We start from the raw sequence: 13,329 nt of genomic DNA on the forward strand, positions 1-13,329 counted from the left end.
GCCCGCCATGGACGTCGGCGTAGGCTTGATGGGCACCGGGATGGCCGGTAGAGTCTGCGCCCCGTGACACAGCGATTTGAGGGGCACGCCGTAGGCGCCGTAGTCGCCGGGGGCCATGGGGAGGGGGCCGGCCGTGTCCATCACGCCGCTGTTGTACACGTGAGGCCAGGCCGTGGTGAGCTGGTTGTGGAGCGGGTAGCCGGCCGACATGGACTGCATGGTGGAGAAGGCCAAACTCCCGGGGACCTTGTACTCTCTGGCGATGATGTTCTCGATGGCAAACGGGTGCTTGAAGGTGGAGGTCTGGTGGGACACCCCGAGGTTGTAGGTGGACATCTGGGGCAGGTGCGTGCCGGTGGCCGCCTGCAGGGCGCTCAAACGCAGCTTGGCCTGCTGCTGGAGGTAGTGGGCGGCGTCCGACTGCTTGCTGGGGGCCAGGTGGTCGGAAGCGCCGAGTACCTTGAAGCGTTTACGGCGCCTGAGGAAGCTGCCGTTCTCGAACATGTCCCCGCAGCTCGGGTGCAGAGCCCAGAAACTGCCTTTGCCCGGCTGGTCGGGGCGCCGGGGGATTTTGATGAAGCAGTCGTTGAAGGACAAGTTGTGCCTCAGCGAGTTCTGCCACCGCTGCGTGTTTTCTCGGTAGTAAGGGAAGCGATCCATGATGAACTTGTAGATTTCGCTCAAGGGGAGCATCTTCTCCGGGCAGCTCTGGATGGCCATGGCAGTCAGAGAGATGTACGAATACGGAGGCTTCTGGTCGCTGTACGTGTTTCTCCCCGGACGAGGCATCCTCGAGACGCTTTTTCAACGGGCCGCCACCCCCGCCCCTCCGGAGGAAAAATACCCACGAAAGAAAACGAGTAGTCAGCCTTAATTCCCGGGTTCGAGTTTCCTCATGCAGGAGTTCTTTTCCCCACAGCTTGCGCGAAGATACAAAGTGAGGCGCCTTTACTCGCTCGGACGTCTTTTCTCAGCTTTGGAGGAGCTCACAAGACTTGATCGGGGGGCGTCCCGGACAAAGTGGAAGATGCCTCCATGGCCCTCCTCGAAGGATCTGATAGTTTTATGTCGTGACATGAGCAGAAAAGACCCCCGCCGAGGCGCTTCCATTAATGTGCCACCTCTTTGCTATCACATGACAATTGCCAAGGGAGGAGGAGGAAAGGGAGGAGGCAAAGGCAGGGAGGGAGGGAGGAGGAAGGCATAATCTGGTTTCATTTACACCTATTTACATGGACACCTTGGGCCAATGGAAATCATTTCCATTTGAAGACAGGAAAAAAGAGGGTGAAAAGGCTCGGCAGCCGGAATTGAACGGCGATGGCACTCAGTTGTGTGGAGGTATGCTCTTGTGCTTGACATTTGCACATAGATTCGACATGACATAGCGTCACAAGTTTGATTTTGTGGTCATTTTGAGAAGGCAAGTTGCGTTCGGGGTGTTTTTCTTAACGTGTGTGTGAAACGACCGTCGTGTAGCTGTAATTTCAGCCCGTGTATTTTGCATAGTTATAACACTGTAATTGTAAATAAAACGTGTATTTTTTCATTAATCACATCCAAACTAAAATGTTTTATTTTAAAATGTATTTAGTTTTTACATTGACGTTTTTTACTCATCGCGATTTATTTAATGAAAGTATTGAACTTATTATTACATTGTTTACATAAAACGCATTGTAAACAATTCGTAGGAAACGGACGGTATGAAAACCTTACAACCCAATGCAAACAAATGCTATTCAAACTCCAAACTTGACGAGGCAATCGGGCACCCCCCACCTCCCCGCCCCCCTTTTGTGTGTATGGAAAGCATACTGAGGAGTACTTCAAGAATGCAAATAAACCTTTGAAGATAGTGTGTGGAGAAAAACTGTATAAAATATCCATAAGTCAATTATATTAATGTGAAAAGCAAACCGGGAAGCTCATTTTGGACAACTGCTATTCAAGCTTTTTTTAGGAGTGAAAGGGGGGGGGGAGAACCCAGGGCCACCTTTCCGCTTGGAGGGTTTGAAATGGCGAGGACCACACACACGCACACGCAGATTTGCTCATAAATTATGCTAATTCCAAAACCTCACTCTCCATTCACCCCCCCCCCCACACGACCCCCACCCCAATAAATCCACAATGCGCCCCATCACCAGTCTGACGGATTACAGAAAAGAATCGCGTCGCAGGGAACATTTTGAGCAAAATAAAAAAAGGAATATAGCACAAGATGTCCGTTGAATGACGTAATCTCATCATTTAGAAAATATAATACAAAGTTGAGCTTTATGAAAACGAATATTGCAAGAAGGTGCATACTTAAAAATATTTTAAACGGGGTGTTTTTGTGGGAGTGTGTGGGGGGGTCCTTTCCCCTGCAGAGTGGCTTTTAACACCTGTCAGTTCGTATTAAGGTTTGGCCCAAAATGTTTTGTGCAAAAAGGAAGTGCGAATAATGACAACACATCGCCATGGATAAACAACTTTTGACACCCATTCATTTACCAAAACGATAAAAAGGGGTGGGGTGGGGTGCTTTTGTGTTTCATTCACACGCGTAAAAGTCAATCACATCGTGTGGAATTTTTTAATCCAGAAAATGCTGTAAATGTCACGTGTGCATGAACGCACCATTCTTCTCGACGGATATTAGCTTCGTTGAAAGCACCCGTCTTTGTCAATTGTACGTATTTGTTTATTTGAAGCTTTAAAAAAAAAGCACCGTGAACATTTTTTTCACACGTCACACACAAAGTGTGTGGTTCTAAATTGATGGGATATCAGTCCAGTGCACACGGTGAAAAAAATACCACAGTGACTTTGAGTATGAATGCACCTAAACTCCGGAGTTCAAGCAGCAGTCGATCAAGTCTTGCACTATGTTTGGTCATTTGTAGAGAAAGTCGAACAAAGGTTGGGATAAGCCAAATTGCATTGCACTTGTGAACCGTGCCTCGGTCTGAAGTATCCTTTCGAAGTGGGGGTGGGGGGGGGGGGTTACATCCAAGAACAATTTTGTGCGCGGTTTAAAAAAAAAGGAAAGAAAACAAAGGGCACTCTCTGCAACATCTTAAAGTAGAGTAGTGAGGCGTGACATTCCCAGGGTGAGCAGACACAAAAGCCGAGGTCACGGGGATGAAAAAGAGAATCAAACAGCCACTTTCACACGTCTGCCCTCCTCCGCTGCAAACCACCACCCCCCACACCCCAACTCAAACACAATAGGAAACAAATGTTGTTAAAAGAGGATCGATGCCATTCATCCTAAAGCAGCGAATGATAGCCAAACAATATTGTCACACACTGAGGCCAGTTGAGATATGCTGCCACCCAGAGTCACGATTGGGGTGGGGGGCAAAAAAAGTGGATTTATGTAACGTTCCTGTAGAATTCAAGAAAAATTTCACAGATGCCATTTCAACGCAATCCTATTTTGGGGTCGTGATGCATTATTTGGCCTATTTAGTCGTTTACTCAATGAACCATGTATTTATTTTCCCTTTTGCAAATTAAAAACATAGATTAAAACAACTCATTCATATATATATATATATATATATATATATATATATATATATATATATATATATATATATATATATATATATATATATATATATATATATATATATATATATATATACTTAAATTATTTCCAATCAGAAAAGATATCTTTAAGACATAAATCTCTCCCCCCACACACACACACACACCTCCCTGCCCACGCAGAGGTGAGGATTTAGAAAGATCTGTCACGGCTTGTGCATTAGTGTGAGAGCGAACACGCGAAAAAACAATTTCCGAGTCAACCAATTGGTCCACGCTTCTAATTAAGTCCGCGGCGATTTCAACCCCCCACCCTCCGGAGATATTTTACGGTTCAATTAAGGACGCTCTGATGGTAAGGTTTGAATATTCAGCAGAATGACAATTAATTAGCAGACGGAGGGTCCTCGTAAGGAGATCCTCAATGCCAAAATTAGCCCGTGTGACGGGACGCTTGGGCTGTTTCAAGGCCAACCGCGTGGAGAGGACGACAGCAAGGTTTTTTTTTGCATGTCACCCCCTCCCCTTAATATGAGATAAAAACAGGCGATATCGGGAGTGTTCCTCGCGCCACTTCATTAGTTGTTCTGCACGCACTGACATCAGAGGGAGTACCTGGAAAAAGACCTCGGGGCTTTCGGAGCATATGCTCGGATTATGTTTAATGGTCTAATTACATAAATTAGGCATTCATTATACGGTACATCGTCTGTAACAGATATCTCAATTGTGCAGAGGCGGGAACGCCTAATTCAATTTGTAGTAGTGTGTTTGTTTGTTTTTTTTTTGGGGGGGGGGGTCCAATTTAGTGTTTGGAAAGAATGGGAAGAAAATGAGACTTTCCAAGTTTCTTGAAAAAATAGTATTATTATGGCTTTTGCTGTAATATTTTCGCCGCTGTATAGGAGAGAACTGATGATAGAAGAAAATGCATGCCGATGCAGAGGGAGAGGTGGGGGGGATGAGCAGTTTCACTCTATGGCCATGAGATGGGGAGACAACCACGGGAGATACGCACAGAAATAAATATGTTCAATTTGATCAATGTTATTTTGTTAAGTGGTTGCACAAAAGAAAATTTTCCCCATTGTGGGATGAATAAAGGTTTTCTGAAAATCATCTGGCTCCATATCCATGTTTTTAAATGTTTCAGAAAGCAGATGATTTTATTGCTTGCAAACTACAAAATTCAACAACACTGTTCAGGAATATGCTCGTTGAGTCATTCTAAAATACCATAAATACACAATAATAATAATATAATGCACAAAGATTCACAAAAATAAAATATATGGATCAAGCTACATTTTAAATATAAATGCACATCAACTGTACAACTATAGTTGTACAGTTGATAATCATATACAGCTAATCATATATAAGTGCAACCAATTGTCAAAATAAAAAGAACAAATTCAACAAAAGTCTATATTAAGTGTATCTCGCCATTATTTTTTTTAATTATATTTAATAGCGGTTTTGGATTGGATTTGCCTTTATTAATCTCGCAATGGAGAAATTTACATTTCACAGCAGCAAAATTATGAAAGGAATGAAAGTAGAAAAACAAAATACATGAGTTGCTGGAAAGGTAGCCACTCTCGCGGCACCGTCTTGCAGTCAAAAGAACAAAAAAAAAAAGTAAATAACAAATAACATGACAACACAAAGACACAGAGTTATTCTATTTGTATTTTGATGATTGTGAACGGAAATTGTATTAACCTGGGGACCTTACATGACAATCAAAATAATTGACACATATCAGAGAATTCGTACCAATGCAAACTGCAACCAAAATAATAAATATATCATTAGTGACAGATCAACATAAAAATTGACCATTTTTATCACTGGATACTAGTCACATGTACTAACCTAAATGTGTGTGGGTGTGTGCGTCAGTCTCTCCCAGATCATTGACTCCATATGGTGAGAAACAGCAGGACTGATGAGCGCACTACCTGAGGTCCATGTTTGTGCTGCCGACTGGAACCAAAACAGAGACCCCCGTCCGCGCGCCCCTCAACCCGCCTCGCGATTCATTACAGACAAGACTCACGCCGCTCATTTCATCAATTCGCTTTTTTTCCGCCTTATTCTGACACGCCGCCTGCCTCACAACAAATCATCCTTTTAAACTACACGATAGTTATCTGCTGACAGATAAGAGAAGAGAAGCAGAGGGGATGGTGAAAGCGAGGAGATGTAAATGTGGAAGAAGGCTGTGGGTGGGTGAGCGGGGTGGAAAAATAGAATAACAATATGACACAGTCCATTTCAGTATGGCGAAGGAAACACAGTAGGCCCCTCATTACGATGGCGTGTTTCGTAACGAACTGCTTTCAAGCCCGGCGATAATTATGGAGATTTCTTCTGCGACGTGGGTGGAAACGAGCGGCTAATGCAATCCGGAGCCATGTTTCGATCATGATATATTAACAATAATCTCAACAGGAGAGTGAACTTTCCCTGTGAAGCGGGGAAGATCAAAAAAGGGTGGGGGGGGGGGGGCTATTATGCACACGATAGGGGGCGGGGGAAGAAAAGATATGATATGAATTAAGCTCAGTCACAAAGAGTTACATTTGGCAGAAGATAAAAATTAGATGGAGGGCTTTGAGCGGCGCGACGAGGAAGGGGATCAAGGGATGAAATAATATTAATGGAAGGATAAAAACGACGGGATGGAGGGTGGGCAAAAAAAACGGCGGTGAAACGTCAAACGTGACATGAGACGGGAAGAGCACTAAATGGACCGATATAACGGGGTCGCTTACGGTTTGACCTCTGCGGGTCAAAGTTGTGGGTTTAACCTCCAACCCCTCTCGTCTCCGTCGCCCTTACTTTTCTATCATCTGATCATCACTCTTATTCATGCTGGCAGAAAGCAGGTTAGCACTTGACTGTTTAGGATTCGAAAGCTTTGTGATCTTTTCCTTGACATTGGCATTCATTAAGGCCGCCGCGGCAACGCCACAAACAATTCACTCCTTTGGGGATTTCACACATCAGGAAAATCCTTGTTTTATTGTGCGCTTGTGTGGTTGGAAGGCACGGATGGGCTTTTGGTGCGACTCGCGTTCATGCAGACCTTGGTGAGGGATCGGAACATACTTAACCAACTGGGACCAAGGAAGGGGCATTTTCCTTTCTGTCTTTCATGTAATACATGAGGGAAATACGCCGTCTCCAAGGATGGCTACCCAAGTCAAAGACCAGAACAACACAATACAGAATAGTATAAAAGAGGTTTGTGATGCTCATAAACAAAAACACAAGTCCGATCGTGAGGATACCCAAAGGGAAGGTTAATTCTGTACGTTCTGTATACACTTTTTTTTTAAGTCTCAATTTAAAAAAAAAAGAAAGTTTGCAATGGCTTAGCCAGACATGGTTGTCTAAGAACGCTAATCTACCCAACGCAGTATCAGGTGAAATGAGTTTGCTATTTTAAATTGTGAGACAGATTTAAAAATGTCATCACAGGCCACAGCCACGCCCCTCCCTAACAAATTTGCATGGTAAACAAGCCAACGCAGCTACCTTGCATGACTTATTCGAAATGTCGTGTTACTATAACAGTACGTGTAATCGGTTTCAGGTTTTATTTGTTGAATAAGCAATTAAAAATCAAAAAGAGGTGTTTATTTTAACTCATTCACTGCCATTCCTGATTTTATTTTGGAATTGAAAAGCATGACATGGAGCGCCATTCCTGAATTTGTTCAGGTTTCGTTTTTTCTTAAGGGGGATGTGCTGATAAAGCGCTGGTCAGACCTCTGACAATGATTTCCCTCCCACGAAGGAGGAGAATTTGCCTTTTGTACAGCCGTTCCCATTTCGAACTCAGATAACTCCAGACCCATATAATTTATCATTAACTCTTTTTTCTGATGAAAGAAGAGAGTCTAATGTTTCTTACACTGCATTGAATGTTTATGTAGTCCTAAAACTCAATATTCTGTGGGTCCTGCAATTTGAGTGAAAATGACAACAAAACAAAAACCTGGCACCGGAGTGGACACATTTTTGCACATCTTCTGGCAGGGAATTAGCTAATTCTCAAGTAAACATGTTGCTAATTTTGAGTTGCTTCCATTTCGGTTTTTGACCAAATCAGTTTTCAAACAAGTTTCTGGAATGGATTATGATTGAAAACTGAGGTTTGACTGTATGTCTTATTTGGCCTGTGAAATATGCTAAGCACAACCAGCTTCAGAATATATATCTAAAAAGGAGCGGTAGGCCATCAGGGCCTGCAAGGCCTTCTCTGTTGGCCTGAATCACAGACTAATGTGAATTATATTTTGTCCATGAATTCTTATTAAATAATTCAATTGCTTGCTTTCATTGCTTTTCCCCTATTGTGCTGCTTCCAGATGTATGTTTTCGTATTTAAGCATGTAGCCAGTCACATTTCAGCCATAATTTGTCACCAGTGTCAGAAATCTACCTGGACGCCTTCACAATCAGTTCTGCAGGCCCTCGAGCATAAAAATCAATGCAGATGAAACTGTTGCTTTAACCAATCAGAGTTCGAGTTGGCAAACCAAAGCCTGCTGGAAGGCGTTGGAAACGTCAGAGTTTTCGCAAATTATGATTGGCTAGTCACTAACCAGTCATAGTATCACTCGCCGCTAGTGATAAGAGCAAACTGGCCAGAGCTAACATACTGTATCTGTAGTGAGCTGCATAAGAAAATATATTGTTGTGTTGATTTAATAGCGGTTTTGTCAACCCACAAAAACTGAAGGAGGAGAAGAAATGGATTTGGTTGCAGATATACTGTTATAGCCATTTTCAAGATGGACATTTCAATAATAGATGGACAAGAAAGGTTGGACAGCTCCAAAGCTAGCAAAAATAGCAAATAATATTGCAATTTTATGAGGGTATCATGAATCCAAACGTTCTTATTAAAAATTCTAATAGTTTAATGACAGTATTTCTTCAAGTTGCCTTTTGTTTCCTGGCCAACGACATCCTCAAGTGGACGTGTCGTAAATAACACCACACTCACAGTTGTGGATTGATTCAGACGTAGCACTACTGAAGGCCTAGGAGTGCCCGTCACTGCTAAAAAGGTTTGTGGCGAAACACAATAAGCAATGTTCCATAAATATGCTGTGACCTGCTCCTGCTTGCTTGACCAGCCCACAATGCCTCTGCTGAGCAGTAATAGGCATGACACATATCCAGGCACTAATTCATTTGTTTAGTAATAGAGGGGAGATAACCTGAGCCGCAGTGTGGAAAACATAAAGGTCTTGTTAATCCACAACTAATCAAAAGGGGCGCAGGAAACAAGAATTTTGTTCTATTAATTAAGTCAGGCTTGAATATTTGTACAGAGCAGGAAAAGCGACACACGGGGAGGAGTATCATTATTCCGCAAGACCGCAATGTCAGATTGGAGATGCAACCCTCAAGCTGCAGGTAGCCGAGAAGGACCGGTAGCGTGGCGAATGCTGAGAGAGGAATATGTATTTATGTTTCTGAAATCTTGTTGATAAAGGACACTTGAAGCAGCTATTCGGTATCGGGGATTTGTCATTGAAGGCTGGTTGCAACACGGCAAATGAACTGTGATGTTGATTAGTTGAGGCCCTTAAGAGTCGACACTTGAAACTAATGCTGTTGACTCTGACGTGTTGGGGAACAAGTACTTGAAGCGGTAAGCAGGGCGTTTGAATTCTAGGCGGGGAACGATACACATGGGCCGCGGGCACGCACACAAAAGAATCTAATTACATTTCCGTCAAACGAATTTGATCTGGAGTTCAGGTTTGGGTGATAAAGGACTGATGGGGACGAAGAGGAAGAAGCTGATGAAATAAATGTCAAGTAGTTGCACCCACCCCCCCACCCCAACCCGTATCGAGAAGCGTCATTGGTGGTCACAGAGACTGCCGGTTGCGCTTTGATATTAACAATCTGATCATCTTGGGAAATGTTGGGTTCCCCTGCTTAAACCTGGCGCTATTACCATCCCAAATAATTAACTTTCAACAGAACAGGGTGTTGTCTTGACAACAGGGAGGGCGAGTTACTTGTAACAAAATGCGGTAAGAAAGACAAAAACAATCTGAGGCGTTTGAAATGTTCGGACTTTTCCACGACACTCACTCTGTCATGCTTTTCGTCAGTTATTTTCGATCATACCTGACTGTCAATGCGTGAATTGCAAAGCATGTGACAGAAAAAAAGTATTTTTTTTTTTTTCTGGAATTGAACACCTTCATTTCGATGACGCCAAGTGAAAGTGGAAAAGGCGATTTTTTTTCCCCCGTACCCTTCTTTTACATGGCGACCGCGTTTCTTATGCAAAACAAGTCTCAAAGTGGGCCCCTTTGAAAATGACACTGTATGTGTGTGTATGTAATAATAAATAATAATAATAATAATACATTTCATTTAGCGCATTTCAAAGCTCTCAAGGACACAATGTTTGTATGTATGTTTGTACGCATGCATGTATGTTAGTATGTATGTATTTATTCATTTGTGTACATACGTGTAGATTTATTTATGTGTCCGTACGTACGTACGTATGTATGTATGTACGTATGTACGTGTGTATGTGCGTATGTGTGTATGTATGTATGTGCGTATGTGTGTATGTATGTATGTGCGTATGTATGTGCGTATGTGTGTATGTATGTGCGTATGTGTGTATGTATGTGCGTATGTGTGTATGTGCGTATGTATGTATGTATGTATGTATGTGCGTATGTACGTATGTTTGTATGTATGTATGCATGCATGTAAGTGTGTATGCCTGTATGTTTGTGTGTATTTATTTATTCATATGTTAATTAATCAATTAATGTATTTATTTTTGGGTAGTATAAATCAAACCTAAAAAGAAGTAAATTTCTTCACTTTCAGTGTGTCTTGTAAATTTGTCAACATGCACTATAACAACAACAAAAGCAATGACTCAAAGGAGAGACAGTCTTTTTACTTGTTGGTCCAAAAAAGTGTTTGTTGGGTTCAAATATTGCCTCAGTCATGAACTGCTCTCAGATTGGCTCCGATATTCAATCATTACTCTGTTTATGTCCTCATCCCAGTGACAGACTTCAACAGGCGCTAAACCAACTCAGGTAATATGCGCTAATAAATGGGCACCAATAAAAAGCATTTAATCGTGAGCGTCAACATGATTAATTGTGCACTAAAATCCAGAAGACCTCCCAGTCTTTGGGGGCGGTAAAAAAGGCATTTTGCATCTCAGCAGAACGGATACAGAGACAAGCCGTTATGCGAGTCTATATGCGCAATGGGATGAATAGCAAATTAATAATTAGCCGTGTAATTTCTCCTCAGGAATTACTGTGCAGCAAACTGGCTGGTGAATTTAATTATTAGCACCCTTTTTGTTTCCATGTCCCTCTCATTACTGTCAGGATTGATGTAACATAAACTTCATTAAAAATTAAAGCGAGAGTCTTAATTATGAGGCCGCACTGACTGAAGTTAGAATTAGCCAACTCAGTGATGTGCAAATGAGAGCATTATTTAAGAAACATGCTGGAAGTAGTTATGCTAATTTCAAGAGTTCACAGTAGCAGACCTTTCTCACTTGCACTTGCATATTCATTAAACACACTATGCAAATTTAATGTAGCAGTCTTCGTAATGCCTTGTTAATTTATTCAGATTTATCGAGTACGACTTGTAAAAAGTACAAATTTAATTACAGTATCTCCTTGGAAGGTAAGGGCTTTGGCCAAGGTTCTAAATTGTGTAAATCAGGAGTTTGGAGATTACGGGAATGAAAGGACACTGCTGTTAATAGCCAAGCAAGCAAGACACTATGATTTACCGAAGACATGATTCAATGAAAAATACCTAATGTGGGTACTTAGCCAGAAAAAAGTGCATCAAGTTGTAAAATGCTTTTGAGTTAGACATGGATATTCCGGCCATCATGAAATGCAACAGGACACTCCCGTTCATTGAATAAAAGTGTGCACGATTTATCAAATGGGGATACTTAATTGTTTAAAGCAACTGTAGCGGTGAAGTGAATGCATTTGTGGCTATAAATGACTTAGCATATATAGGCTTGACAAAGTTGGCTAATGGACACATAAACCGTTTGTTTTTAAACATTTGAATTGTTGTTTTTTTGTACTCAATCATTTGTTGTACTCAATCAAATCTCGCAATGGTGGATGGTATATATATATATATATATATATATATATATATATATATATATATATATATATATATATATATATATATATATATATATATATATATATACACACACATACGTACATACAGTGACACCTCATTTTCCGAACGCTTTAGTTTACAAACATTACGCCTTACTACTAATACATTTGCGAGAATATAACTTTGGCATCCAAACTAGTTTTCGGGAAACACACGGAGCGCCACAATGGCTGGCGGACTAGTTTTCGGCGGAAGAACACCAAACCACACAGTCGAACAGCGCCACTGTGGCTGGCGGACTAGTTTTCCACACCCACTTTCTTTCAGTGCACTCAGTGCAGATGTGGTTGGTTATCAAGTGGATAATTTTGCTTCTTTGGGGACCGAAAAGGACCCCACTACAGGCTAGTGTTAAGCCGAAGAGGACACAAAACAAAATTACGGTCGAGCAGAAGAAGGAGATAATCTAAAAACACAAATGAGGTGTGCGTTTGTGTGATTCAGCGTCTCAGTACCAGTATGCTAAGTCGACCATTGCTACGTGTGGCTAAGGGTGTTTCTGTGTTGTCTATGCAACACCTCAGGCAATAGAAGAGGTTGAAAAACTTCTGTTGATTTGGATTAATGAAAAGCAGCTAGTAGGGGACAGTCCTTATGGAAGGTGACTCTCTTTCCAAACTGTAACACCCACCCTCCATCCTCCTCCCACTCCATTCAATCAAGCCATCAATGATCATCACATAGGTAAATAAAATGACTTTATTAATGATAATCATACATTTCATTTATAAGCTTCTTTCAAAACCCTCAAGGACACTTTACAGTCATAGGATATTTTATTTGCGGGTGAGCAGCGGCGGCCACACGCGTCAGCGTTCACTCAACCCAGAAGTAACATAAAGTTAAAGAAGACAGCAGTGGATCAGGGACGTCATGGTGGAATGTGCACGTCTACTACAAGCTAAATGTTGAAAGCAAACACGCAGCTGTAGCATCCATTGATTATTATATCGTACAGTTTTTTTTCTTTAATTACAATACAATGGCACATTTATTATACATTAAAAAAAGGTATATTTGTGTAGTTTTATGGCTTATTTAGTAGAAAATTATGTTTTATGGGGACCTGGAAATGCACATTTTTAATGGTTTCTTACGGGAAATAAATGCTTGGCAGGCGAACTTTTCCCCTTACACACACACTTTCTGGGAACTAATTAAGTTTGTAAACAGGTATCACTATCACTGTACACACACACACACATACATATATATATATATATATATATATATATATATATATATATATATATATATATATATATATATATATATATATATATATATATATATATATATATATATATATATATATATATATAGTTATTTTTACTGTACATATATACATAAAGACTCAGATATCGGGAGCGCGTGAGGAAAGCTTGGACACTGTAGCCAAATAATCTTGTTAGTTTGAAGTGGCGGGGTCAGTTGTCAGTGACTGGATATAAGCCCCGCGGGACAGCATTAAAAGACTGAATGGGAGGAAAAAGGCCACGGCGCAAGAAGCCTCATCATTGTGACCAGCGGACAAGCACA

At 41.4% G+C, this 13,329-nt stretch overlaps 1 protein-coding gene across 1 annotated transcript in view; it reads right to left on the bottom strand.

The window, feature by feature from the left end:
• The window catches only part of foxb1a (forkhead box B1a), a 3,161-nt gene extending 1,084 nt beyond the window's left edge, over nt 1-2,077 (bottom strand). Inside the window, exon 1 of the mRNA XM_088996137.1 lies at nt 1-2,077. This exon is cut by the window's left edge and continues 1,084 nt beyond it. Coding sequence (XP_088852263.1) covers nt 1-789 — 789 coding nt within the window. The 5' untranslated portion in view covers nt 790-2,077.
• Between the last annotated feature and the right edge of the window lie 11,252 nt (nt 2,078-13,329).

This window comes from Hippocampus bargibanti, linkage group LG05 (assembly GCF_051943395.1).
Source record: "Hippocampus bargibanti isolate YZ-2025 linkage group LG05, ASM5194339v1, whole genome shotgun sequence".
NCBI lineage: Eukaryota > Metazoa > Chordata > Actinopteri > Syngnathiformes > Syngnathidae > Hippocampus > Hippocampus bargibanti.